The 27,080-nt window shown below is 58.8% G+C and overlaps 4 protein-coding genes across 4 annotated transcripts in view; 3 read left to right on the top strand and 1 right to left on the bottom strand.

Annotated features, from left to right (window-relative positions):
• Positions 1–2,118: 2,118 nt before the first annotated feature.
• Positions 2,119–6,128, bottom strand: VOLCADRAFT_31081 (uncharacterized protein; the record flags this gene model as incomplete). Its single annotated transcript, XM_002956337.1, has 8 exons — positions 2,119–2,224; positions 2,583–2,719; positions 2,936–3,118; positions 3,417–3,659; positions 4,210–4,327; positions 4,858–5,006; positions 5,514–5,813; positions 5,880–6,128. Coding segments are annotated over 8 exons (1,485 nt in total), but the record flags the coding sequence as incomplete, so codon positions are not given.
• A 2,245-nt stretch (positions 6,129–8,373) lies between these two features.
• Positions 8,374–10,934, top strand: VOLCADRAFT_97409 (uncharacterized protein; the record flags this gene model as incomplete). The annotated part of the gene is made up of 2 exons (XM_002956397.1): positions 8,374–9,740; positions 10,385–10,934. The coding sequence occupies 2 exons, from the start codon at positions 8,374–8,376 to the stop codon at positions 10,932–10,934; spliced, it is 1,917 nt and encodes a 638-aa protein (XP_002956443.1).
• A 1,005-nt stretch (positions 10,935–11,939) lies between these two features.
• VOLCADRAFT_107220 (uncharacterized protein) lies at positions 11,940–18,765 on the top strand (the record flags this gene model as incomplete). The annotated part of the gene is made up of 11 exons (XM_002956396.1): positions 11,940–12,310; positions 12,479–12,609; positions 13,080–13,437; positions 13,580–13,667; positions 14,355–14,513; positions 14,781–14,939; positions 15,336–15,392; positions 16,099–16,134; positions 16,975–17,109; positions 17,582–17,650; positions 18,141–18,765. The coding sequence occupies 11 exons, from the start codon at positions 11,940–11,942 to the stop codon at positions 18,291–18,293; spliced, it is 1,716 nt and encodes a 571-aa protein (XP_002956442.1). The 3' UTR covers positions 18,294–18,765.
• Positions 18,766–19,000: 235 nt separating this feature from the next.
• The window catches only part of VOLCADRAFT_121526 (uncharacterized protein), a gene marked incomplete at both ends in the record, with an annotated part of 8,517 nt that continues 437 nt past the window's right edge, over positions 19,001–27,080 (top strand). The window contains 14 exons of the mRNA XM_002956395.1: positions 19,001–19,399; positions 19,767–19,803; positions 20,664–20,815; positions 21,200–21,256; positions 22,104–22,277; positions 22,561–22,785; positions 23,041–23,091; positions 23,591–23,668; positions 24,311–24,396; positions 25,032–25,170; positions 25,642–25,679; positions 25,866–25,942; positions 26,520–26,691; positions 26,903–27,020. Coding sequence (XP_002956441.1) covers positions 19,001–19,399; positions 19,767–19,803; positions 20,664–20,815; positions 21,200–21,256; positions 22,104–22,277; positions 22,561–22,785; positions 23,041–23,091; positions 23,591–23,668; positions 24,311–24,396; positions 25,032–25,170; positions 25,642–25,679; positions 25,866–25,942; positions 26,520–26,691; positions 26,903–27,020 — 1,803 coding nt within the window. The remainder of the gene's footprint in view (positions 19,400–19,766; positions 19,804–20,663; positions 20,816–21,199; positions 21,257–22,103; positions 22,278–22,560; positions 22,786–23,040; positions 23,092–23,590; positions 23,669–24,310; positions 24,397–25,031; positions 25,171–25,641; positions 25,680–25,865; positions 25,943–26,519; positions 26,692–26,902; positions 27,021–27,080) is intronic.

Raw genomic sequence — 27,080 nt, 5'->3', positions numbered from 1 at the left:
TCGCCTCCGTACAACACTCCGGTTTCCAAAGCAGCAACAGCCGCAGCAGTAGCAGCAGTAGCAACAAGAGTAGCAGTACTGGCAGTACCACCATCCCATAGAAGCCAGCCAGCCTACCCAAAGCAAAGGCCAGCAAAACCAGCAGGCGGTGCGCTCTCCCTACCGCCGCCCCTTACCACCCTTACGCCCCCTCCCCCTCCCCCTCCCCTTCCCCAACCCCGCTGAAGCTCCCCCCGGGCCACCCGTGCCGCCGCCCTTCGCCCCCCACTTCCTAGACACCACAGCTCCGCCGCCGCCACCTCCGCCGCCGCCGGTGCCGCCGCCACCGCCGCCGCCTCCGCCGGCTCCCACGCCGCTTCCAATCGCCGCCATCCTCGCGCGCAGAGCCTCCAGTGCGTTCGGCGCCGCGGCGTCGCGTCCAAAGGCCTGCGGGATGACCACTAAGCCCCTGTGGTGCTTCCGCTTCATTTGGTTGCGACTCACAAGCAGCTGCTGATCTACACGGCGGCCGCCGCCGCCCTTGTTTGCCTTAGCCGCAGCAACAGCAGTAGCAACAGCAGTAGCGCTAGTCACAGCGGCAGTAGCAGTCGCGATTTTCTTCCCAAGCTTCTTAGCTCGGAGTTTCTTAGCCTTGGCCGCCTCGACGGCGGCGGCTGCGACCTGGTGGCTCTCATGCAGCTTGGCAGCGAGCGCCACGGCCTTTGGTACGGCAACAGCTGCGGCGGCGGGCACGGCGGCGGCGGCGGCGGCGGGGCCCGATGCTGCCTTCCTCCCAGTTGCCGCTGCAGCGGCAGCGGCGGGTTCTTTAACGCGTGTCGCCACAGCGGCCGCCAGACCGCCCGTGAAGAACCTGCCATAAGGCCCCCCGACATATACCCCCCCCGCGGCACACACACGCAAAAACACACACAGACACATGAAAAACAAGGATGGGGGGTTAGGCTTAAGGACTGCTTCAAGACCGATATTTAAACGGGGCTTTCTAAAACTGGTGGCTCCTTCGGTCGTGCCTGCGGCACTTTGTCGCAAATACCCCCGAACGGTTTTTACAACCAACGGAAAAGAAGATCAACATCTCGACGTCTCAACATCTCGACGTCTCAACCAACAAACAGCGAAAAGCAGGCAGCCCACTGGGGGTGGAGCACGTTGGCGCCGTATCCGCAACCTACACCATACACCCACCTTCTACCCACCTACTAACCACTTCCACACCAACCCCCATATACTCTCGTCCACCCACTCGCCTAACCCACCATCCCTCCCTCCCCCCTCCACCCACCTTCTATTCATCCGGGGTGCAAGTGGCTCAGCCAGCAGCGCCGCCAGTTGCTGACGTAACGCCGTCGCCTGAGCGCTGGGACGAGCATGACGGCCATTGCGGAGCCGCTTACCGCCGCCGCCGCCGCCACCCTCATCGTCATCTTCGTCGTACACTGCCCCGCCGGCGTCGTCATCACTGACGTCCAAACCCATAGCCTTAGGGGGCGGCAGGTAAAGGGGGGGGGAGCGGCAGGGGGAAGGCTGTTAGCAAAAAAAGTGGCCCCAGTGGGGGTAATATACGCCGGGGAGAAGGGGTGTGTGTGTGTGTGTGTGTGAATGTCTGTGTCGCAAACAAACCGTACTTTGTGGTCATGTGGTTGGCATTGTCAACGGGGGAATGTCAAGTGGCGAGTAATGACAGTACTCAGGGCCAATCGTTAGAAAGAAAATGCCACCAACACCAACGCCGCTTCCGTCCGACCACAACTCTTCCTCCTGCGTACCGCATCGTACTTTGCCGTACTCTTTGCCGTACCTTGGCATTCGTCCGGCGCCACGCCTCTTCCGCCCGCTGTTTCCGCTCCTTGCGTTCAATCTCGTCCAACCGAATCGCCAGCCGTACACGCGCGCGAACCTTTTATAAAGCCCCGGGGGAAAGAAGGGGCCGTAGACGTTATTAGAAAATGGACACTGGAAAAACCCAGACTGTACGACCCACTGATGTCGTACTTTCCCCCAACACGGACAGCAGCATTTACGGACAAACACATAGGCACATACACACAGGCACACACACATACACCCCCCTACCTGCGGCATGAGCGACTGGTCGATGGGGAAGGAGGGCGGGGGCTCCCTGCCCAGCACTCTGCCCAGCCCTGCGAACCGGGCCGCCTCCGCGGGCGACACCAGGGCGATGGAGATGCCGTCACCTTCCAAACCGCGGGCTGTACGACCACATCTACGGCGGTTAAAGTAGTTGGGCGGTTGGGGAAGCTGAATTGTTTGGGAGCTTGGGTTTCGCAGGGGAAGGGGCCATCTGCCTTTCTGGGTGACGTTTGTTAGTTGGGGGTTTTGTTAGTTGCGGGTTTGGGAGGTACGTGTGCATGTGTGTATATGTGTGTGTGTGAGAGAGAGAGAGACGCGCAAAGCGATGCACTCACACCCACGACCAACACAAGTCGTAAATTTTCACCGCAGACATCCGCCCTCCTCCTCCATCCCCAACACCCTTTTATTACATACCACACCGCCGTTCCGCCCACGTACCATAAGTACCCCCCCACACACACACTTCCCTTCCCCCTCCCGTTCCCCACCTGTGGATGTACGTGTCGGCTGACGCGGGCAGCTGGTAGTGTACGACAGTCGTCACTCCCGGGATGTCCAGACCTCTGGCCGCCACGTCAGTAGCCACCAGTACGGATTGCGGCTGTGAACGGAATCGGTCCAGAGCCTGTGGAAAGGTGTCGTACAGGAGCGAGAGGACGGATGTGTATGTATGTATGTATGTATGTATGTGAAGATTACCAAACATGCAGTGCAGAACTGCCGTATAGGTCACGTCGTGAACGTCCGTGGTAGCAAATCAGGCAGGAAGGTAGGGGAAGCGAGCGGGGGCGGGGTAGGCACCACCACCACTATCACCGCCACCACCACCCTTGTCACATACCTTCAGCCGTTGCCGCTGCTGCTGCTGGGCATGCAACGCCAGCGCCGGCAGCCCAAGCGCCTTCAGGAGCGCTGCAACTCGGCGAATGGCAGACACGGCATTCGCAAACACAAGTGTACGGCCGGGATGTACGGCCAGGAGGTAGTACAAAACCTCGTCGCGCTCCGTGTCCAGGCAGTTCACCTGTGTTCGCATGTGTGTGTGTGTGTTTTCAAAAAGGGAATCCAGGTTGACTATGTGCGTGGGGAGGGTGCAAGTTCAAAAAAAGGCTAAATTTCCAGCTAAAAATGGCTCTCTAGATTTCGAGCGCCATGTTGATGTTGGTAACAACATGAAGAAGCGAAGGGCCGACTACACCCAAAATAGTACACGGGCAAGAAGGGGTAGGAGGGGGCAACTAAGGATATCGATACTGTACTGCTGTACTGCTGAAGATGGAGAGACCGTCGTACAGGTCCAAACCCAAGACCCTCATTCTCACCGCCGCCTCCGCTACTCGGTCTGCCAGCCGCCGCTGCGGAGTCAGGTCCACCACCCGGGGCGGCGGCGATGTACGGAAAGGAACCCGGTCCATAAGCGACTCCAGGGTGGCGGCGCCGCCGCCGGCGCCGCCGCCGCCGCGACGGAGACGCTTCTTGAGGAAGAGCGGTAACGTCAGTGTCGCCGAAAACACAAAGGTCTGCAGCAGATGCTTCTTGCCGCGCTGCTGCTGCTGCTGCTGCTGCTTGCCGCTATCATCATCGCCCCCGCCCTCGCCACCTTCCACTTCCTCCTCCTTCCCCTCCTTCTCAATGTCTACAGCCCCTTCCTCTCCTTCCTCCTCTCCTTCCTCCTCCCCTTCCTCCTCTCCTTCCTCCCCTTCCTCCTCTCCTTCCTCCTCCTCCTCCCCCCTCTTCTGCCCTCCTTGCTGCCGCTGCTGCTCCTGCTTCATCCGCTTCTCTCGCCCCTCCTTCTCCCGAGCCGCCCTCAGCTGCTCCTCGAACTCCGGATCGCACGTGGTCTCCCGCGCCATGGTGGGGTGGGGCAGCCGCTCCAGGATGCTGCTAAGCTCCTGGAAAGAGGGTGAGGGTGAGGGGGAAGAGGTTGGAGACCCGGTGCGTGTGTATGGGCGAGGGGAGGGAGGGCGGGACGAGGGGGGCATGGCGCGGTGCGGACTTACGGGCGTGAGAGAGGGTGCGTGTGTGCGTGTGGGTGATGGTTGAGTGGCGGGTTCGCCCTCTGCCCGCGCCAGCACCTCCCCCTCCCCCCCCAGTTCCCTTCCCGTCCCCCCTCACCTTGTAGTGCCCCTGCGCCACCATTCTGTCCGCCTCGTCCAGGACGAGGAAGGAGAGGTGAGTGAGGTCGGCGAGGTGGGCGGCGGCCCGGGGCCCGTGGCGGTCTGTGGAGGGGGGTCTGGGGGCCGGGGGGGTGGGGGGGAGGGAGGAGGGGTGAGACGAACCACTGGCGAATGAAGCAGATACCGGAAATAGACGGATAGGGGTGAGGAAGGAGGGGGGTAGGGGGCAGAGAGGAGGGGGGAAGGAGTGAGGAGGGGGGGGTGTATTGGCGGGAGTGAAAGAGAACAACGGCGGACGAGGGGGTGTCCACTCAGCTGCGACCAAGACACGACCAAGCACATATGGATGTGTGCCCACATGCATACATACATACATAGCTGCGGAGGTCTTTCCTTTAGGTCAGGGCTAGCTGGTCGGCGGGGGGCGATGTAACGCCCGCATCCACACACACACGCGTTCACACGCTTATGCGTTTCTACACGTCCAGCTCGGCTCCTCGCCGAGTAGCGCCAATCCCTCCAACAAAACCGTCACCCCCCCGCTACACCCCACCCTGATGTTGTATTGTGGGCTTTAGATCCAGATTTGGATTTGGGTTTTTACACTCGACCCCTTTCCCCCCCCTCCCCTCTCCCCCACCTGCACATGAGGTCCCAGAGTCGCCCTGGTGTGGCCACCAGTACGGCAGGTCGTGCCGCCAGCAGCCGTGCCTGCTTGACGTCACTGATACCTCCGACAATGGCCGCCACTCGTACCCCGCAGACGCGACCGATCACCTGGAGGTGGCTGCACACCTGGTGCGGGGGGGCGGATGGGTTGGGTTGGTTGGGTAGGTGGTTGGGTAGGTGGTTGGTTGGGTTGGTTGGGACTCATATAATGATGGTGATGATAGTGGTGGTGGTGATCACGGCGGTGGTGGTGGCGGTGGTGGTGATGATAGTGGTGGTGGTGGCGGTAAGTGGTGGTGATAGTGGTGGCGGTAAGTGGTAAGGGCGAAAGGGAAAGGGTTACCCGACGACGGCGGCGTTCGGGGCGGGTTGGATTGGCTGAGAGGAAATCCATGAAACACAAATCACAACGGGAACAACGGAAAGACGTTTAAAGCAACGGCCTTTCCCCGAGGGATCCAAACTGCGCGGAGAATTCTTCGCCCGGGGGATTTAGGGTTTTAGGAGGGCCGCCGCCGCGTCATCACCACCACACTAGACACCACACCGCCTCTCCAGCCCATCTAAACCCAAACCTGAATGGATCGGATCCAAAACCAGATGCAATTCCGGATCCAATTTTTTCATCCGCACCTGCAACGCGAGCTCGCGTGTGGGTGTCAGGATCAGCGCCCGCAGCGGCCCGGGTTGCGGCGCAGGGCCCATCGGCACCTGGCGCTGCAGCTGCTTCCCCCGCTGCTTAGGGGTTTCCACCACTCCACGCTTCTCCCTCTGAAGCTGCAGTCGCTGCGCCTTCTGCTGCCGCTGCTGCTGCTGCCGCTGGCTCTGCCGCCGCGCATGCTTCTCCATCCCCGCCTCCTCCTCCTCCTCAAGCTCCTCCTTAGCTACCCCCCCTGAGGTCCCCCCTTCCTCCCCTTGTCCCTCCTCCTCCATCTCCTCCTCCTCCACCACCACCTCCTCCACTGCAGCCTCCTCCTCCCCCTGTCCCTCCTCCTCCACCGACCCCGCCTCCATGTCCATGTCCGCGGCCGCAGCGGCAGCCCGCTCCGCCGCCAGCTTGTGCATGATGGGCAGCCCAAACGCCAGCGTCTTGCCCGAGCCCGTTTGAGCAGCGCCGATGATATCGACACGGGCGCGGATGGCCGGGTGCAGGCACTCCCGCTGGATGGGGGTCGGGGAGGTAAAGCCACACGCCGCCAGGCCCGCGAGCACGTCGGGATGCAGCTCGAACTCCGCCCAGGCGCTGAGATCCAAATCCGCCTTGCTTGGATTTACTGAATCCTGGCGACGTTGCAGCAGCAGCGGCCGCTCCGGAACCGGCTCCGCCTCATCCTCTTCCTGCTCCATCGCGGAATCCGAATCCATGAGCTCATCATCATCATCATCATCATCGTCATCAATACCATTAAACTCATCGTCATCAACCTCGCCTTCGTCCTTGCCCTCGTCTTCATCGTTATCGCTGCTGTCAGCCGCCCCATCCGCATCGTCCTCTTCTTCTTCGTTCCCATCCTTTCCCCCTTCCTGAGCAGTAGCAGCAGTAGCAGCTTCGCGGCGAGATGGCTTTGCCGCTGCTGTCGCCGCCCCCTGCGATGTGGGACCCTGCTTCGGCTGTCTCGCGTTTGTCTGTCCGGCATCGGCATCCCCCGCGTCAGCGGCACGGCTGTCGTTGTCATGATCGTCATCATCGCCGTCGTCGCTGACGTCAGCTCCGGAACCAGAACCATTGCCATCGGCACTACCACCCGCCAACCGCTGTAATCGTCGTGCCTTCCGCCGCGCCTTCTTCGCCTTCAATCGTTCCCTCTGGCGCTGCTTTCGCTCCTCCGCGGCGGCGGCGGCGGCAGCCGCCGCCGCTGGGTCCTCCACCGCCTCTTCATCCCCTCCCTTGCCTGCGGCTGCCTTCTCCTTCTTCTTCTGGGCCCCCTCCCCAGCACTATCGCCGCCATCGCCGCCATCCGGCTGCTCTAAGCCCTCCTCGGAATCCCCGTCATCATCGCCATCACCGGCGTCGTCGCCGTCGCTGGCAGCGCCTGCGTCGTCCTTGTCATCATCATCATCCCGGGCCCCTTGATTTTCAACCATGTAATGACCCAGTACGGCAGGATCTTCCAAGATTTCCAGACCCGCAAAGCCGCCCTCTTCCGCGCCCAGCAGGAAGTCGTCGCCGATCTCGACTTCCTGCCAGCCCGGCAAGCTGTCCCAAAAAGCGACGCCACGCTTGCGTCTCTTCTTAGCAGGGGCTTCAGCGTCCGCTAACGCCGCCTCGGCGGAGGCAGCAGCGGGGTCACGGCGGGCAGGAGCCCTGGTGCCGCGTGTGGTGCTGGCGGCAACCCTGGGACCGCGATCGCGGCCACGGCCGCTGGGGCCTTGCTTCGTCGAGCCTTTGCGTGGCTTAGTGGCCGGAGAGGCTTTCGGTGAAGGGCCAGGGTCAGCAGCATAAACGTCGTCGTCGCCGGCCGCTCGGGAACCGCGTGTAGCGGCGTTCACACGCTTAAGCTTACGTCCGGATGGCCCGCCGCCGCCGGCAGCGGGTGCCTTCCCCGGCATTCCGACGGGCTTAACAGCAGCGAGCTAAAAAGGAACGTCGTTGATTTGCGTCTCCAGTTGGACCTGGCTCAATTACGCGTGTCCAGACGACCCAACGTTTCGCAATTTACGGTAGCAGTCTTTTCGGGGCTTCGGCTAATCCCTTTCATAGTATGCCTGGAACAACAGATTTATACCATCGTGTGACTGGTACTTTGTAATGCGCTAAAAACTTTCCACAGGCCATGGAATAGCAATCGATGCAGTATTGATACGGCGATGTCGTTATATCCTGAATAGGGCATAATTAGCAACATTCTGCTTGGCCGAAATAGACCTTATGAACCAATAAACGATAATTCATGTAGCGACGGTGTAGGCCTAGCCTAAATATTTACCGATAATGGCACGCTCTTTCTGGGCTGCATCGACTGCTTTGCCAATCAAGCTTGTAACACAAGCCCTGTTTCCTTCCAGCATGGTGGGGCTGACTGGATTTGTTTGCCGCTGCAAGGGTACCGGTCATCAGTACCGCAGTCTCCGTCTTTCACTGACCTCAGGCATCACCTTCCCTACTCTGGCATGCCGCCGACGGACTATTTGAGCTCCGCCAAGTATCGTCGTCATCCAGGATATCAGTTACGAAGCGCGGTCAACTCTTGGAGGAGTTTGCCGATCGGCTCCCGGACCGTCTGCACCCCGATGACTTGGACTATCTCGTAAAGCACCTGGAAGGGGTTCCACCGCCGACACGGGCTGAATATCCCAACGCTACCTCACAATGCGGTGAGAACCGGCGTGGCAGGGCTTGACCGACTCTGCTGGTAGAGTCTGCCCCACGCCGAACTCCTCATATAATGTCAACATAATCAACCGCAGTTTAATAACGTGATGCTGCACAAGCTTAGGCACAAAGGGTAACTCCACTAATAGACACTGTTGACTTCGTGTCGCAGGCGCAAACATGTCTGGGGACAAGCCAGATGCTGCTGCCTCTCACGGCCGCAGTACCGCGGCGAACGGCTCCAGAACTGAGCACGGAGGCTCTTCGAAAGCAGCATCAGGCCCCAGGCGCACACATAATACTAGCACCACCACCACGACCAAGAGCCCTGACAGCAACAACAGCTTCAGCGGCAGCGCCGGCGGCAGCGCCGGCACGGGGCAGGGCACAGGCCGTAGCCATAGCACCGCGGCCTCGGCCACCTCCGCCTCGGACACTTCCTACACCGCAGCCCATGATGATGCCTGCAGCGGCAGTACAAGTAACAGCAGTGGCACCAACAGCAGCCGTCGTCAGGGACGCCACGACGCGTACGATCATGTGTACGACGACGAGTACAACCATCTCCACAACATCATATTTGAGCGGCTGCCGCAGCGGACACACGGCCGCGGCCGCAGCCATTCCCATGTCCGCGTGGAGCTTCACGGCTACGCTGTGGAAGAAGGCGCTGAAGAAAACCCATTTCGCGGCCATGGAAATTGGTCCAGTAGCAGCAGTAATGGCAGTAGTAGTAGTAGTAGTCGCTGGCGGTATGCAAGTCCGCCGCATCATCATCATCAGACCGCGGGACCCGGACCTGATCTGGGTCGTGGCAGTTACCGCAGATCTCGCAGCTGGGAACGTGCATGGTCGCCGTACGAGGTTGAGGACGAGGGTGGTGAATGGGGAAGGACCGGGAGGCGTGGAGGAACAATCTACAGTAGCCGCCGCCGCCGGCGCGCCGGCAACGGTAGCGGCAGCGGCGCCGGCGGCTGCAAGTACGATGCAATAGGGGATGAGGATGAGGGAGAAGGGGGCGAGTGGGTGTTTGGTGGGGGCCAGAATTCCCATCTGAATCATCGGACCCATCAGGCACAACGCCGTAGCGATGACGGTTACCAAGATTGCGCTCAGCAACAACAGCAGCAACAGCATAAGTACCATCATACGCAGAAGCAGCAGCAGCAACAACAACAGCAGGCGCAACGGCAGCATACACAGGAGCAATGGCAGAGGCGGCAGCTGCAGCAGCAGCAGAGGCAAAATCAAGCGGAGGGTGACCGCACAAGGCGACGGCGTGAAGATGCGACAACATTCCGAGCGCACCAAGAACAACAACAGCCGCAGCAGCAACCTCCACAGCAGGGCGAGCGCCGACAGGGCAGGCGCGGTGTAGCGTGGTTTACCAAGCGCTGGCGGAAACATTACGTTAGCTATGAGGAGTATGCAGAGTTCATGTCGCAAGATGGTGAGGACCGGCGGTCGTCTTCGGAGCCGTTGGAGTACGGCAGCGGCGGAGGCCGGAGCCGCAGCAAGTTCTACCAGTCCGCATATGATGACGACAGGTAAACCGGGGGGAAAATATCATCGTGAGGGGGGGATGCGATATACACTAGTTGTGGTGGAGTTGGTAACCAGGAAATGGTGTACAGCTTGAACTTGGATATGATGTTTACGTGTAACTGTTTGCATCGCGCGTTCTAGGAAAGGGTGACGAAGGGGCGCAGAAAGTTGCCGGTAGTTTCGGCGCTCGGAGGCTTGCAAAGGTGTGCAGATCAGCATGGGTGATATGGGGTGTATGGGTGATATGGGGCTGGGGATCTGGGGACACGCCCGTTGCTACGTGCGTACCCCTGTCCGCAGCCGGAAAAAGGGGATAGTGCGGATCATTCCCGGGATCACCGAAAACCACGTAGTTTCTGGCGTTACGTGTACGTTCAAATATGCAAATGCATGCCGTCACACACCAGATTTTTTTAATCTAGCTTTTGTGAGCTCCAAAAGTTCCCACATTTGCCTGCTCAACAACTCCCTGTCCAACAATGCGCTTTCGGCCGGTCCCTCAAACGATCCCCCCCACGAGCCGCTGGGTTTGTCTTGCTCTCTTCGCATCATATCGCCACATCTACGTCCCTAGCGCACTCTATATGCGTCGTTCATCTCTCCTCTCCCTCCGCTTATCCCTACATGCTGTGTCCCCATTTTCTAGGGACTGGTTCTCGCAGTTTTGGAGCTACAACGGTGCAGCAGCCAGCGGCAGCGGCTTCACCAGCGGCGGCGGCGGCGGCAGGCAGTCCGCACATCCCCGGTCCGCGGAGCAGTTCACGGCGGAATGGTGGCAGCGCTTCCAGGCCGCAGCAGCCGCTGGAGGCTCCGGAACCGGCGCTTCTTCCTCGTCATCTTCTTCTTCTTCTTCGTCATCATCTTCAGCTGGCGGCAGCGGTAGCAGCAGCAGCGGCCGCAGCTACTTTCACCACCAGAACCAGCAGCAGTCGTACGGCGGCGGTGGCGGCGGCCAGCGATCGCAGCAGCACCACCCTCCTGAGCTGCGTGCACATATGACGGTGCTGGGGTTGGAGGTGGGTATGGCCCTGGATGCGGCGGCGGTCAAGGCGGCCTTCCGTGCGCGTGCCAAGGAGACGCATCCAGATCTGCACCACGGAGCGGACGCGGCGGTGCGCGCGGCGGCGGAGGAGCGGTTCAAGGCGGTTCAGCAGGCGTACCAGGTCCTGAGCCGCGCGGTGTGCATGGCTGGTTAGGTCCCCGATAAGGATGATGAACACCACTCCCAACGGGGCACCACAGCCGGCATTTCTCCTACGTGGTGTTCTTTTTTTCTCATTTTGCTTTTCCTTGGGAAGCAGCTCTCCCTCTCTGTCTCTCTCCCGTGTTTTTCCTGCGCCGTGGCGTGGTTTGCTCTGTGTTTTCACGTGGCAGGAGTTTGGATAGCGAGCATGCGGAGGTAGTGATGGGCAAGGGTGAATTTGCTGCTCCTGCTAAGTATGTGTAGATGCGTGAGCTCCGCCTGCCCAGTAGCCGGTCGGCAACTGTCCTTATCTAGGTGCTAGCCAATAACGAGACGAGGTATTCACGCGGTCATTTATCATTCATCGTGTACAAATTAGCAGCTATGCTTCCTCGGTGAAGTATGTGTAGGGGTTTGCCACGTGCCCGCTGTTGCCGATTGCCGCAACAGGCAAGCACAGGGATATATGCGCTAGAGGGGAAGATCCCCAAAATAGAGGTGATGTTGCATACATAAAGCAGGGAGTTTTAGTTAGCATTTCTGTAGCAGGAATGGGCTGGTCCTGTAAGGAGCGGGGAAGGGGACGATGTGCTTGTGACATGATAATGTCAGCCAGGCAGCTCTCCCGCGGCATAATGATGTCGGTCTGCGTGTATATTTAGGCAGTCTGTGTGTTAGGACGGGGTCTTCCACGATTACACGGATGCTGTCGCGGGTATGGATGCGACCGCTGTAGGAGCAAGTAACGGCAGCATTCCTGGGACTTGCTTCCCTTCATGCTGCTGAGATGTCAAGCCATACTTGTTCCGTTTGAGAATCTGGTGCTTGCGTGTATGTTGGGTGGTATAACAAGTAGCTCGTGAAATATGTTGTCTCCCGTACAGCTCTGGATCTAGTTAGAACAAAAATTTGCGACTGGAAGCTTACAGCAAGTTCATCCAGATTGGATTTCCGTTAGCGCAGAGGATGCGTATGGAATTGCTTAAAAGCTCGTTGTCCGTGCTGCCAGCGGTTGGAAATGTCATCCGCAGCTTCACTAACAGGCGTTATGTGCCGCATTTTGCTGCTCACAAGCGTTGCATATAATGATACCAACCAAATTACATTGGAATTTAGCACGCCTCGCTTCGTCGCCCCAAGCTCCATGTTCTTCTGTTTTACAACGACAAGCATCACACTAACGGCCGATACCTTCACCATCCTAGAACTAAAGCAGGGCGGGACAATATTTACGGTTAACGAAAGCACAGAAGTGGGGCCATACAGTGATTTCGCGTCAACAAGTTTTTTCTCATCCGGCACCGGCGAGCTGAATGCCGTGGAAATCTCCACAGTCTACGAAGTGCTTGGAACAGACCCCTTCTACGGGGGAAGCTTTAAACTGCAGAGGTAGGTCTACGGTTCAGCCCATGGTTCCGTACAGTTGTACGATCCTGGGAAAAGGCCATGCCGGATTCCTACAAACGATCATCGACTTGACTCTGGTAACAAACAGCATTTCCTAGGAAAGCTTGATCCTCCCAAGTCGACACATCTTCACGGCGTTGTACGACGCAGGTACGACGACCTCGTTGTTGACCAGCAGGGCATCCCCATCCGCGGGGTGGCGGACTTCCCCGTCGACCCGGCCGCGCCACCCGGCGGCAGCGGTGGTGGACCTCAGATAGGCAACTGCTTCCTGCTCACAGGTTTGCATGTGTGTGAGAGTGCATGAGGGAGTGCATGTGTGTGCGTGTGTGTGTATGTGTGTGTATGATGTGGGCCTGGGGCAGGAACTGGTGAGGAGGGTACATGTGATGTACGACAACATAAAAGGCCGTGGAGACCAGGACAGGCTTTACTGCAAAAGATTCATAGCAGGGCAGGGAGGAGGGCATGTAATGTGTAACGATGCCATCATACGGCAAGACCAGGGCCGGCGGAGGGATGCGATTTCCGTAACCCGGCCGCCCCCAGCGACCGGGGACAGACCAAGGCAAGACGGGGGGGGACCATAACCCGCCAGGGCAGTGCGGAGACACCAGAGAAGGGGAGTACGGGAGGGTAGCACACACCTACAAATCTGCGGCAGAGCTGTACATGTTGGCCTTGTGCGTTGTGTGTGTATGTATGTATGTATGTATGTTCGTGTTGTTGTTTGCATGTATGTGTTTCGCAGGTTCCTGGCAGGCGGATTCGCGGTACCAAATGACTCTGAGGGTCACCAATCCGCTGCCGCCAACGCCCGCGGAGGTGCCGTACCCACCGCCGCCGCTGCCGAGCCCTTCGCCGCCGCCGCTGCCGTCGCCGCTGACGGACGGCACGGCGCCGCCGACGTCGCCACCGCAGCCCAGCCCGCCAAGTCCCGCTCCGCCGCCGCCGGGGCCGCAGTACATGTTGTACAGCAACAACGCGACGCCAATTCTGTGGGTCGCGCCCGTCACATACGAGATTGCAATGTCTGGCAACGGCTCCGTCACCAACACGCTGCTGTTCTCCGTACGCGGCAATAAGTACGGCGCCGCATGCCCGCTTCGGTAAGCAGTTTACGCAAGATAACTGCAGTGCCACTTTTGAAAAAGAGGCGGCCATCACCCCGGCCACGTGCGGCCGACCCCTCAAAATTCCACCCTTGATCCCCTCCGTGCCTCATGCTCGCGTTATTATGCCGTACAACAGGCCCGCCATTGTGCCGTACATGGGCACCATGTTTGACGCCTGCGCAGAGGCCTCGAAGCGGGGGCTGGACGGCAATGGAACCGTAACGGTGTGTGCGCTGGGGCAGAAGGGACGGTTGGGAGGCAGAGAGTTAAGGCAGCCCTGCCGTACCACGTCCTAACCCTCTCAATGACGGCAGGCAGAGAAGAGGGTGGAGGGGGAGGGGATGCAAGGGCAGTGCGATATATGGTAGCGGGAGCGGCCGCGGGGAGGATGAGGGGTGGCGGGGGGGATGCCGAACGGTGTGGGGGTTGAGGGGTTTTAGGAAGCGCGCCATAACCCATGCAGGCCCGAGAGAATCCCAACCGAAATCCAACTGCTGCTATTGCCCCGGCCCCTCCACCCCCTCCGGCCCCTCCCTCCCTAGCCGCCCTCGTCCCTCCCTTCACATCGCGACATCCTCCACTACCACAGCCACCATCATAATCACCCGCGCCATCATTATATCATTATCAACATCATCATCAACATCATCATCATCTTAACCAACATCACCGCCTCTTCCCATCTCCGCCATACACAGCTACACACGCCGCTCTCACCTCCCTGCCAAACCCACCCACCCACCTCCTACTACACCATTTCCCCCTCAACCATCGTCCCCCCCAGCATTCTAAAATCTTAAAAATCAAAATCCTCCACGGACTCCGGGCCCCTCCTCGACCTCCAGGAATGTCTACGCCGCCTCCGGAGATTCGCCTCCTCCTCCTCCGCCTCCTCCGCTTCCCCCGCACAGCCCGGCATCCGCGATACGTTGCCCTTCACCGCGCCGCCCCTCACCCCCTACACCCTCACCTCCTTCGGAGCCACGTCATGTACCGCCAGCAGCGGCCAGGTCCTGGGACCCCGGCTTGGCGGCGAGTGCATCACCTGCGGACTGTACGGCATTGTCCAGGTAAGGTGGTACGTGTTGTCGTACTTTGAGAAAAAGGCCTTTTTCCTGCCTTTCTTCCTAGCGTGCTGGGTATTTGAGTCTCTTGGGTTTGGCGTCGCGCTGCAGTCTTGTGCCAGCTGCCTTGTGGTTCCATATCTGCATCCGCATCCCCGTATCTGTATATGACATCCTTTAAGCATCGTTTTTCAGTTGGCTCCCTGACAACTGTCCTTAACTGCCCTTAACTACCCGCAACTACCCGCAACTCCTCCCCCCAACCCAACCCAGAACGGCAGCTGCACCTGCCCCAGCCACATCCTGTCCCACCGGGTCGGTGCAGCGGCCTGCGGTGACCCCATCAGCCCGGATGGCTCAGCGCGCTCCATTGCGGACCTGCCCGCCTGGTTGTGTAACACCTTCACAACCGCACTAAATCAGTGGAAGGCGGTGGGCGGCGGGGAATTGGGGGGGGAAAGGGGGAAAAGGGGGATGGAGAGTTGGGGCGGTAGGGCGGGAGTCATGGGCTCGTGTGGGTTGGCGTCTTGGGTTTTGGCTGCGGGGTGGTGTGGTAGTTGCGACTGGCAAGCCCGAACGACACGCAAGCAAGGTAAATTTTGCCCCCTCTGGACGTCGCATGTTCACGACCGCCATAACCACCACCACGGCTGACAGTGGTGCGGGACTGCTGCTGTACTGCTGTACTGCTGTACTGCATTTCCTGGCCAATGACTGTCTCCGTACGCGCTCTTCCCTGCCCCGCGTCTTTTCTCTCCCGCGCCGCCGTTGCATGTATTATGTGTGTATGTGTACATGTATGTATGTCTCTACGTGTGTTGTGTACAGAAGCGGCTGCTGGATCACATAGTGGCGAAGCAGTACATCCAGGCCTTCACACAGGCGGTGAGGAGGGGACTGGAGGGGGGAGCTAGGAGGGGGGGGAAAGGAAGGGGAAAGGAGGGGGAAAGGAGGGGTTCCTGTGGCCCTGGGCGCCTCTATACACATCCTCAGAAGCGCCCGCACGCGCACATGCGTGTTGCCGCCACCGCGTTCTCCTCCACTTTAAGGCCCCATGGCCCCCTCCTCCCGGCAGCAGGCATTTACACATCAGGCAAACTCTTAGGAATAGGAGGCTGTTGCTAGGAACTTAAAAGAGGGGGAAAACCATATTCAAGGAAACTGCAAGGATGAACTGCCGGCATCTCCAAAGTTTGAAACGGGCTGAAGTCCTAAGCAAAGATTGAGGTCACCAACACCACGTGGTTTCGGAGGTGAAGGAAAGCCCCGTTGCGTTACCGACGTGGCGAAGAGGTGTGGAGGGCGAAGGGAAGGCGAAAAAGGCGATGGGAGCAGCAACGGATGGAGCTAAACGGGGGGCGTTTTAAAAAAGGTGGGAGGGAGGCGACAGGGAGGGAGTCCTACCTACCAGTTTGCAGCTTTGGACATGTGGGCAGTTGACTCTCTGTTTCCCTCTTGCACGATCGTCATCATCAGACATAACAATAAATAACATAATGTAATATATTTACGTGATATGAAATAAACAGCATCAGCATCCTATGGTTTCCCCACTCCCCCCACCCCCAACGGTGTGCTGTAACGCCCCCAGGCTGGTCCTCTGCTGGACTACACCGCCGTGTACGAGGTAGGTTCAGCTGGGGGGGGACTTGGTGGGGCTGTGTGTGGGGGGGGCCCGGGGGGAAAGACGAACCATGACGAACCATGAAAAGCTGCTGCCAAGGAAAGAGTGTACAAGAAGCAGGACTGACCAGTAGGCGTTCTTGAAGGCGGAGACCTCGGGATGATGTAATGATGATGACCGCGGAAACCTACCTACCTACCTAGCCGCCAAGACTTCAGTAAGAGCGGAAGAGAAGGGAAGGAGAGGGGAAGGGGAACACCGGGGCCCGAGCATGGAAGGGAGAGGTGGATGAGGAGGGGGCGGGCGGGGAGGAAGGGGGCCCCGCGGGAGCCCGTCACCTCTGTGCCCGCGGGGCTCCTACGATCAGCCGCAATCGTTCTTCAGGCTGTTCATGTTCTGGTAAGTTCGTTAAGGACTCACCGGGTCTCAGGTCTCCCAAAAAAACCCTAAGCCCACCCCTTCTCGACAGCTCCAATCCCCCTGCACATTTGCCTTCTCCCGGGCTACCATCCGTCTATTTATCTGTTACCTGCTTCATTCGCCAGTGGTTCGTCTTACCCGCACTACACAGCTCCCTTCCCTCCCTCAGGCTGCCATGCCGCCTCGCCCCAACCTCCGTCTTCGCTCCGGACTTGCAAGGATTCAGATTCTATACATCATACATTATATATTTTTGCTCTTGTAAATGGGAGCCTAAGCTCATCAACTCCAAAACGGATGAAACAAAATTGCACGTGTCCAGAATGAAAAGATCTAATTGTTGATATGTAAATTTCATTTCCGGCCGTTGGATCCTGGCCTGCGTATCCTTTGTCCCGCCGCTCTACCCGACCCATCGCACAGGCTTTCCAGACTTTCAACTCGACCCTCATCTTCGACAGCCGGCGGCCCAACTCGCCCACTCGGGCTCACGGCATCAAGCCCAACTGTAACCGCTGCACGGCCGGCGCCTTCAAAGATGTCTACACTAAAAAAATGGTGTGTGGGTTCAGTGTCCGCTCCACCCTGGGCGGTCGGGGCGCCTGAAACATGTGGGGGCTGAGCTACCTGGTCGGTTGGTTGACAGTTGGTTGACAGACCCGCAAAGAGACGGGTCCGCGGAGCCGGCCCCGGACCCGGCTGTTCCCCTTCCCCCGTCGCATCACGCTGTGTCTGGCGGCATGTTGGGTTGTAAAACGTCCTCTTGAACGAATGTACCAACCTCCGCCCGCCGTTCACCCACGTCTACCCGCCGAGTGATTCACGGGAGCTGACATGAGCGGTGGAGGGTTCAACATCACGGGGTTTCCACCTGCCGGGGTTGCCTGACTGACAGACTGACTGACTGACTGACTGACGGATTGACTGACTAACTGTCCTGGTCTTCGTGTCCTGGTGTCTCTGTGGCCGTCCCCGCTGCCTGCCACTGCCCGGTTGTGGCCCCCTGGCTCCGACTGCATCGTGGATATAGACGCCCGTGTTCGACTGGCACTTTGACGCCATGAACACGTTCCGCTTCATTGGCTATGTGCTGGATAAGGTAGGTGTGGGGGTGAATGGGTGAGTGGATGAGTGGGTGATTGGGTGAATGCCTGAGTGAGTGCATTCTCGGAGAAGAAGGTGGGGCGCCGCGACATGTGTGTGTGGGTGTGGATGTGTCTCATGTTTCGTAAGGGGTGCATGTGTTTTGCTCGTCTTGGAGAGTTCGAGGCCAAAATGAATCTGTTGGGTTGTCAGGCGTCGGAAACTGTCGAAACCGCGGGCAGTGCTTACCTGGAAAGGGAGTGGAGTTATCTTTTGGGGTGGATGTGTGTGTGTGTATGTGTGTGTTTGAACGGTGCGGCAGCTGGGGCCGCGGGGTGGTGCTGTGCTCTCATATGTCGGACGGCCCGATATGCAGTACGCTTGCGCCCCGCCGCCCGCCTCGGCTCGCTTCATTGCGGGCCAGGCAGCTCATTTGTTGCGGATAGTTGATCTTGTGCTGCCCCCCCTCCCCTATTGCCTTCTTGGTTACCGCCTCCCTGGAGCAGGAGCTTGGGGCGCCGTGCCCAGACCTTTGGAACAGCTCTAATCCCAAAGAGTGGAATTACGGCTACTACGACCAGATCATCTGCAAGCCCATGCCGCCTGAGACTTGCTGCGGGGCCAACTTTTATGGGACGACGTCGCCAAGCCTGGATTGAGGGCGTGATTACCAAAAGGACATAAGGGGTTGCCGGCAGCCTGCCGGTTCCACGTTGCCATGGCCGCCGCTAAGTGTGGAAGGCCATGATAGGGGCTTCAGGGCTTAGTCGTGATAGAGGGAACCAGTGGTTAAAAACTTTAAATAGCTTTGATGGCCCAATTTACTGGGTCGTTAGCTCGTTAGATCGGTTATCCTACTGGCCAGGTACCGAAACAACTAGTTACCGACCGGTTTGATAGAGTTGCAAGATTCGTAGTTACCGACCGGTTTGGTAGGGTTGAAAAAATCACAGTTACCGGCCGGTTTGGTAGGGTTGCAGAAATCACAACGCGTTATGGTATTGACAAGCAGAATGTTGCATCTTGCATGTGTGGAGGTTTTGGGGTTGCACATATTGCTTTTATGAGGATTGTACCCGGAAAGTGTGTGATCTGGTTATCGGCCCGCCCCGTGTAACGAACTGTTGGACGAGTTACGTTCGCACACATCGTGTTATTGGCCAAGATGATTATCTTCCACGACTCATACATCTATCATATTAACTCTAAATATATATGTGTATGGCATCACGCAATAATGATCCTAACGCTTTTCGTTGCCTTGTGCCTCGGCTTTAGGACGTTTTCACAAGCGGCGTCGCTAGACGAATGCCAAGCACTAACTGATAGCTATCTTAGCAAGCATCGTAAGGAGGCTTCACCATTTATGGGAACCAACTTGGTTTACTTCCTGCACGTCCCACGGACAGCAGGGCGGACGTTCCAGAGCTGCTTGCTGAGAATGGGCGTGCATCCGGCTCTCAGATGTCCTAAAGCCTATGATCACTTGCGTATAACCAATATGAGCCAGCCCAACTGCTACTTGCTTAGTTCGCATGACGACTTCAGCGTAGTTTCAATGTTACCGCCGGATGTTGCGGTCATCACACAGCTTCGTGATCCTGTAGATCGATTTTTGTCAGCATATGAGTTTGCAGTGGAGGTTGCATCTCGGACGCTGCGGCGGCCAAAGAATTTCCGCAAGCGGGTGGGCAGGATCGCCACCGAGGACGTATGGCCATGGTCGTATCTTGTGCCGTTCTTCGCAGAAGACCTGAAGGCCAAGGTGGGGACCTCTCGACGGCATACGCTGGCCTTGGGACTTTGTCAAAACAGACGCCGAGTCGACATGTACGGCTGTCTCAGCATGGGACGAGCCCCTGTCCGCACACGTAATCCCCGCTGCTTCAAAGAGCTTGGTTCTAGAGGATCTGGCTACTGACCAGATCAGCGTGAACCCTCACCTCATGGACGTTCTTACGCATGTGTGGCCGGACTTCAAGCGCGTCCAATTCCCCCACCGAAAGCAAGGCTCACCTGCCCAAGTAGTTGAGAAGCCCCTTCCCTTAGAATCCGGTACTGGCAATCGATAACGTCTCTTCGACATTCTACCCAATGCCCCCTGGGGACTTCACCTGGGGAAACTGCCGCAGGTGCCAGCTGCGCAGGCCAAGGTGCTGCCTCCGGGTGGTAAGCCACAGCACGCTGCTCTCTCTTTTCTGCGGCTGGGAATTCTCTAGCGTACTGAGCTGGATTGGAACCGGGTTTGGATCTGGGAGGCCCTGGCGGTGCTTGTTTGAAACGGTGTTACCAGTGGCTGACAGCGGCGTGTACTTCTTGTCCAGATAGCCTCATGGAACTGCCACGCGGGGAGGGGGTTTGTCTCCTCATCTTAGAGCGGATCTGTCCGCATCGGCATCGGCCTGGGCCGCAGCCCTTGGCGATGCGCTGAGAAGCTATGCGATGCGATTTGGGTTTCCGTGTGGCAATCATGCAATTCCAGGGGCTGTACAGTTGCCTTACGATTTGGGTCGCGGCGAAATGGGGCCGATGTGGGTCGCTACGTGCGCCATTTGATTTGGGTCGCTATGACATCAGTGAGCTGTGGTCACTGCGGCCACTCCGCGATGTGGGACATCAGCCCGGCCGACGCATCATGTGACCTAATCACCTAATTAGGCGCCGTACAGCGATGTGGGTCGCGACCCTCTGGGAAAGTAGCCATCCTGTTATCGCAATCTTCTTTATTGGGAGCCCTTCCTTCATTTCCCCGTCGCAGTTTCTCGCATACGATTTTCCCAATCCCTTTCCTCCTGTTTTGCATTCCGTCTACACCCGCACAACCACGTTTCCCATGTCGCATGGACCTTCGTAGCCCCTGACAGCGATCTCACCCGCCACCACGATTACTACACTGTCCTGCGACTGTGCTATGCTCAGCAGTGCCATCCAATGCTATCGATGCTCTATGCTTTGCGTGTATACTATTACCACGCCTGCCGATCGTGGGGGTTATTGCCGGTGGTTGGTCCTACCCTACCTTCCCCCAGGCGTGTGGGCGGAGATGGAGGACGGCGACCGCCGGTACTTCTTTAACAAAGCCACAAACGAGACGAGAGATGCGCTCACGGAGGCAGAGGCGGCACAGGGCATGCTGCCGCTCCTTGATCCGTACGACAATGAATTGGTGCTAAGCCTCAAGGTACGGCAGTCCCGAAATTGAAACGAACGCGAACAGGGGACGTGACGCGGCGTAACCGAATGAGGACAGTACTTGGAGCGAGGGACATGGACCTCTCGATGCCGCCACATTGGTTGTGGGTTAGCGCAGTGACGCCACTTGCAACAGCCGCCACGGCTGATACTGATGTTACTGCTGACTGACGGCTTCTAGGATAGCAACAGCAGGAGCAGCAATAGCAGCAGGAGCAACAGCAGGGCAGCAGCAGGAGCAGCAATAGCAGCAGTCAGCATTCGCTGCGGTGGGTCGCCAAGCATAACCCGGGGCCCCTGTTGGATGCCTCCCCAATGCCCTTGTCCGGAGAGGACTTTACCGTGATGTGCTGATCTGTGCTGTGCCCCTCAGGACTTTGCCAACCACCCCATCGCGTCCGAGCTGTTGCACAACGGCGCGTCGTTCCAGGTGGGCGTGCGTCCACAAGGAAGGAGTCCTAGGGAAATTTTTCGGTCGGGGGGAGCGGCGCGTTGGGTAGCGGTAGGGACCGCTTGCGAGGAACTGAAGGGGGAGGCGAAAGTAAACACGGCGCTCATGTCGGGTCATGTCGGGAGAAGCGTCGACCGGGACAGGCTGGAGCCTGAGAACACATGATCATCAGTGTTGCAGGGCGAGGGGGGGGGTTAACTGCAGACATTAAAGAAAGGAGCTGCCAACACCCAGTGAGGGGATAGGTCCTAATATTGAGAGTGTGCAGTACCCTTATTGGGAGTGGAGCAGGGTCTGGCGGCCTGCCGACCTGCGCGAGCGATAATCGGGGGCTATGGGGTGTTGATGGCGGCGGCTTCGTATGGCTCAGGGGTTGCATGTGCACGCCCCTCACAGAGACCCTGTCGAAGTCTGTGACCTTCCGCACATTTCCTGCACCGTCGCGCCTTTGTCGTCCCTGCTGTTGTTTCCTGCTCCGCTGCTACCGCTCCTCCTCGCCTCCGCATCCTGATGTTCTTCCTACCAACGCCTACCAAGTGGTTTCGTTGTCTCTCTTCTTATGATCGTTAACCCATTCCCGCTGCCGCTACTGCTGCTGCCCCTGCCGCTGCCCCTGCCGCTACTGCCCCTGCCGCTACTGCCCCTGCTGCTGCCCCTGCCGCTGCCCCTGCCGCTACTGCCCCTGCCGCTACTGCCCCTGCCGCTACTGCCCCTGCCGCTACTGCCCCTGCCGCTACTGCCCCTGCCGCTACTGCCCCTGCCGCTGCCCCTGCTGCCGCTGCTGCTCCTGCTCGTCCCCTTCATGATACCGTCGTAACCGCGCCAGGTGCTGGGGATCACCAACTACTCCCACTGGGGCGACGCCGGTGGGTTCCGCGCCTGCCTGCTGCGATACGAACATCTGCGGGACCGGCTGCTGGAGGTGGCCAAGAAACGAGTGCAGCGCTTCACGCACGTGGGGACCACGGACCGCCTGTACGAGTCGGCGGCGTCGGCACTGGTCAGCAGAAGGGGGAGAGGCGGGGGCCGGGTGGCTGCCCCGGCTGCCCGGGGGCTACTCGGCGCAGCTTGGGATTGTACCTCGTGGTGTACTTTCTCTGCGTCTAGTTCCTGTGTTTAGGATTGGGGTTGGGGTTGGGGCGGGGGTTTGGGGTATGCTTACTGGCTGGGCGGACAAGGCAGCTGTCAATCTAGTTTTGACTTTGTGCAAATCTAGCAGTAATCCGAATCCCGGTGGAAATAAAACGGAGAGAGAGAGCTCAAACCCGGCACATGCTTCGTAGGTGTCTCTGGGGTTCACGGTGGACAGCCCGGCTTACTCTGGAGGCGATGAGGATGTGGCGGGCCGTGGGGGAACGCGGCGACGGGCGGCGGAGGCGGCGATGGCAAAGGCAAAGGCGGCAGCGGGCGGCGATGGCAGCGGCAACGGTTGGGTGCCCGCTGCTGGCCAGCCAGTGAATGGCGAGGCGGCCGCCAGGCTGCAGCTGCTGGCGAAGCTGGTTCGGGAGGTGGGCTCTGGGGCTTCTGGGGCCTCTCGGCGTATAGGTCGGTCGTATAGGTCGGCGGAGGGAATCTCAATCAAAGGAAATCTCAATCTTATCTTTCCTTGAATCACGTCGGGAGCCTGCCGCCCGCTTGTTCTCGTCCTTTCCTTGTTGTTCTCGACTCGCCTGTCCTAGAACTTTATTCCATTTCTTCGTGGCGTTGACCGCTCGCCGGGCATACACACTCACACACTTACAAACATACATACATACACACAGGCCCGCCGGCGGCTGCAGAACGCGCAAATCGAGCTGGTGAACGCACAGAAGGTGCGGCAGGCCATGTTGCCTTTTAGAGCGCAGGGGGTGATGTGCACACCTTTGTGATTGCTTGACTGACGGGGCGGGAATATCGCCAATGGGGGAGGTAAGGATAGGGCTGCATTGGTTAGAATCAACGTCGATAGCGTTACTACTCAAATTTGAATAGTAACGCTCAAGTATGAGTAGACGAGCAGTAATAATAGTTGGTGTTGTAACCCACGGCCCCCACGGCCCGGCCCCCCTTAACCTGGTGTACTCTTGCCCTGGCAGCAGCTTCACTCGTTCGTGGTTCGTCTTTTCCCCCTTAACCCATGTTCGCCAGAGAACCTTTTTGTTAAAGATTTTAGCTACCCCAGCGACCCTAGTGCGTCGCTTGTCTTACCCTTCTCTTTCCCCTTGCCCGCGTCTCGCCCCCCAAACACGTCCCTCCGCCGCTCGGCTTTTCCTCAACCCCCTCACCGCGCCCCGTGCCCTCTAAACGACCATCCTTGGTGGTGCTGTACAGTCAAATTCGGATCCCGGCTTGGTCGCGATGCTTCGGAACCGCGTCGATTCGGCGCGCAATGAGCTGATCGATGCACAGGTACGGAATGGATGACGTGGATGGCGTCAGCACGCCGGTGGATGAGCAAGTGCCCCGGGAATTTTACTGGCGTGTGTGTGTGTGTGTGTGTGTGTGTGTGTGTGTGTGTGTGTGTGTGTGTGTGTGTGTTTCATGCTTCGTGTTTTGGTTTTCGTGGTGGTGTTTTCTCCACCTACCACTACCAGGAAACCCCTGGAGATGACTCGAGGAGTAACACACAGATTCGTCTGAGGGACCTTCGAAGTGTCGTAGCACGGCCACGGCCAGGGCCACGGCCACGGGTGTTTCTGTGCTGCATCTCCGGCGCCAGCATTTCTGAGGCTGTCCGGATGGTTGGGGGAACCCCGTGCCCTTTCACCGTCGGGCCATGCCCTGCCGTGTGGCACAACACGTCACGCTGTACGCTTCCATTTTCGCTATACTTTGTTTGTTCACTTTGGCTCTTTACATCCCCTCCACCCCCCCACCCCACCCTTGTGTCCACCTTTGCCCTCTTCCTTAACTTCGCATCTGTTCCTTCCACTCCCCTCCCCCCTTTTCTACGTCTGGTACACTCTTGCCCTGGCAGCACCTTCACTCGTTGTGGTTCGTCTTTCCCCTCCACCCCTCCGTCCTCTCCCTTCCATCCTCACCGCCTCACAGGAGAATCTGGCGTCCGTGCGGGAGATGCTGCCGGCGGACCTAGGCGGAGCTGGTGGCTCACAGCAACAACAACAGCAGCAGGAGTTGTACGTTATGGGCGCCGCTGTGTGTGTCTGTGTGTCTGTGTGTGTGTCTGTGTGTGTCTGTGTATGTTGCTGGGGAGCAGAGGGGAGGAAGGGACTAGAGTCCAGCTGGGCCGCAAAAAGAAGAGATGACGTGCGTTCGTGCGTTGAGATTAGGTGTGTTTGCGCGTGCGTGCGTGCGTGCGTGCGTGCGTGCGTGTATCCTCTCGATGGGCGAAAGGATGAGGTGGGAGGTCGCTGCGTCCGCCGCCTAGGTGCCTGTCCTTCCCCGCCGCGACCCGCCTCCCCTCGGCGCGTCTCTACTGCCTCGCGTATTTCCTGCACCCGCCTAGTCTCTCCCACACACACACAAATACATACACACACAAAGACAAGCTCGCTTCGGTAAGGTTATCCGTGTACCACCATTGGTATTTCCCTCTAATCGCGGCTCAGAGCATTATCAACACACAAACACACACATACACACACAAACACACACACACACACAAACACACACACACACAAACACACACACACACACACAAGCACACAAACACACACACACACACCATCGTTTCGCTTGCTCTCGGCGGCCGTCCCTGACCCGCCGCCCCTCTCCCTCTCCCACCCTTGTCCAATCTCTTGCTTGCCAGCAGCGACCTGGACGACTCAGCCGTCGCCAGCCAAGCAGCCCGGAGGAGAAGATTGCTGCAGGACGACACCGCCTCCTCCGCCTCCTCCGCCTCCTCCACCTCACAGCAGCATCAGGAGGACGGAGGCTCCGTCGGCGACTTGGTGAGAAGGGGCGGTGGTGGGAGGGCGGGGAAGCGCAAACTGGCCTGTTGGAAGGAGGAGGAGAAAGGAGGAGGAGGAGGAAGGGAGTGGGGAGCCGCACTGGCATCTGCGATGAGGATATTGGGACACCGTCTGGCGCATCCTCCGGGGTTGCACCGGCCTCCTTTGGTTTCTCCGTTCCTTTCCGGGGTTGGGGATGGGGGCCCCAGGGGAAGGCGGCGGGTGAGGGGGTGAGGGAGAAGATCACCATGTTACCTGCGGCTGCTTGCCTCTGCGTTTGCATGTCTTTGCGTCGGGTTGCATCGCCCTGCTTACCTCCTCCTCCTGCGCCTCCTGCTACCACCTGCTACACCACCACCTCCTCACGGCATTTCGCCTCCTTTCATTTTGCAGTTTAGTTGGGTTGTTTCTGTCCTATCCAGTTCTTTGGTCCTCCTCATCCTCCTCTTCTTCCGTGCCTATCATGTGCAGGACTCAGCCCAGGCGGAGGACAGGGCGGGGCAGATGAGGTGAGTGGGTGAGGTACGGGGTGGGGGGGTTCAGCGGTGCGCTCTCCCCTTCCCCTGAGTCGCTTCCCCCTCCGCCCCCCTCCGGCCCCTCTACACGCTTGCCCTGGCAGCACCTTCACTCGTTCGTGGTTCGTCTTCCCCCCCCCGGCCCCCTCCGCCCCCTCTCCCCCGCTCCCTGGCCCCCAGGAAGCTGATCAGCAGGGTGACGTTTCCGAAAGTCGACGCGTTTGGATACGAGCTGGACCCCAAGTATAAGGAAATAAGTGCGTGTGTGTGTATGTGTGTGTATGTGTGTGTATGTGTGTGTATGTGTGTGTATGTGTGTGTATGTGTGTGTATGTGTGTATGTGTGTGTATGTGCTTTGCTCTGGCTGGGGGATAATGTACGGGACCCCCGTCATGTATGGCCTCCCGTCAAACTTTTCATCGCTCCAAAGTCCGTGCTTCAATGCCCGTTTGGGGTCCAAGTTTTGAATTGTTGTTGTTGATGTTGTTGGGCAGTTCTTGCCACTTCCGACTTCCCTCCGCCGGCTTCTACTCCGCCTTTGGATCGCACCGCCTCCACCTCCATCTGAGGTCCTCTGACCACCACAACCACCATAACCACTAACCACCATAACCACAACCACCACAACGAACGGGAGGGAAACATCATCGTCACCATCCTCGTGATCATCATGCTCGTCAACGTTGCTGCACCAGGAGAAGCTGCTAGACCTTTTCTTTCAACTGTGCGGGCCGGGATCCCCTAACCCCAGAAGAAAATCACTCTTGAAGGCGAAGTATCTAAGTTTAAACGTGTGTGTGTTTTCCCCCCCGGTCGTGCTGGTGCCTGATTAGGAAACTCTAATGTGGGCATGGAGTTTGTCCGCTGCGCCAACGCGGCTCAGGAGCGCTCCACCAGCCGCCGCGGTCAGTCGCTGTCGGTGCTGTCGACTGCGGACGGTCGCAAGGTTGTCTTCAGCAAGGCGGCGCGGAAACGTATTCCGAAGGAGGTTATCGACCTCATACGGTGAGGGCGGGGGGGTAAAGAGGTTGGTAGGGGGGGAGGGTTTGGAGGGGTTTGGAGGGGGGGAGGGGTTCGGAGGGGGGGTTCGGATCGCCTGTCCTGCCCTGTCTTCTGGAGCTCTTCTCTTCCTTCCTCGCAACGAGCCGCCTCTTTTACCTCTCACCGGATTGGATTCCCCTCACCTCCTCCTCCTCCACCTCCCTCCCCGTGCCAGCTCCTACAACACCATGGACACCCCTCTTCACCAGCTCGGGCTGAGTCTGCTGGATAAGCGGATCGCGGAGCAGAAGGCCGATCAGCTGTATGAGGACCTGCCGCAAGCCCAGGCGAGGGTGAGATGGTTCGCGGGAGGGTAACGGGTGGGTGGGTGGGTGGGTGGGTGGGTGGGTGGG

The sequence above is a fragment of the Volvox carteri genome, assembly GCF_000143455.1.
Source record: "Volvox carteri f. nagariensis unplaced genomic scaffold VOLCAscaffold_60, whole genome shotgun sequence".
NCBI lineage: Eukaryota > Viridiplantae > Chlorophyta > Chlorophyceae > Chlamydomonadales > Volvocaceae > Volvox > Volvox carteri.
This window is presented reverse-complemented; position numbering and strand designations above follow the sequence as displayed.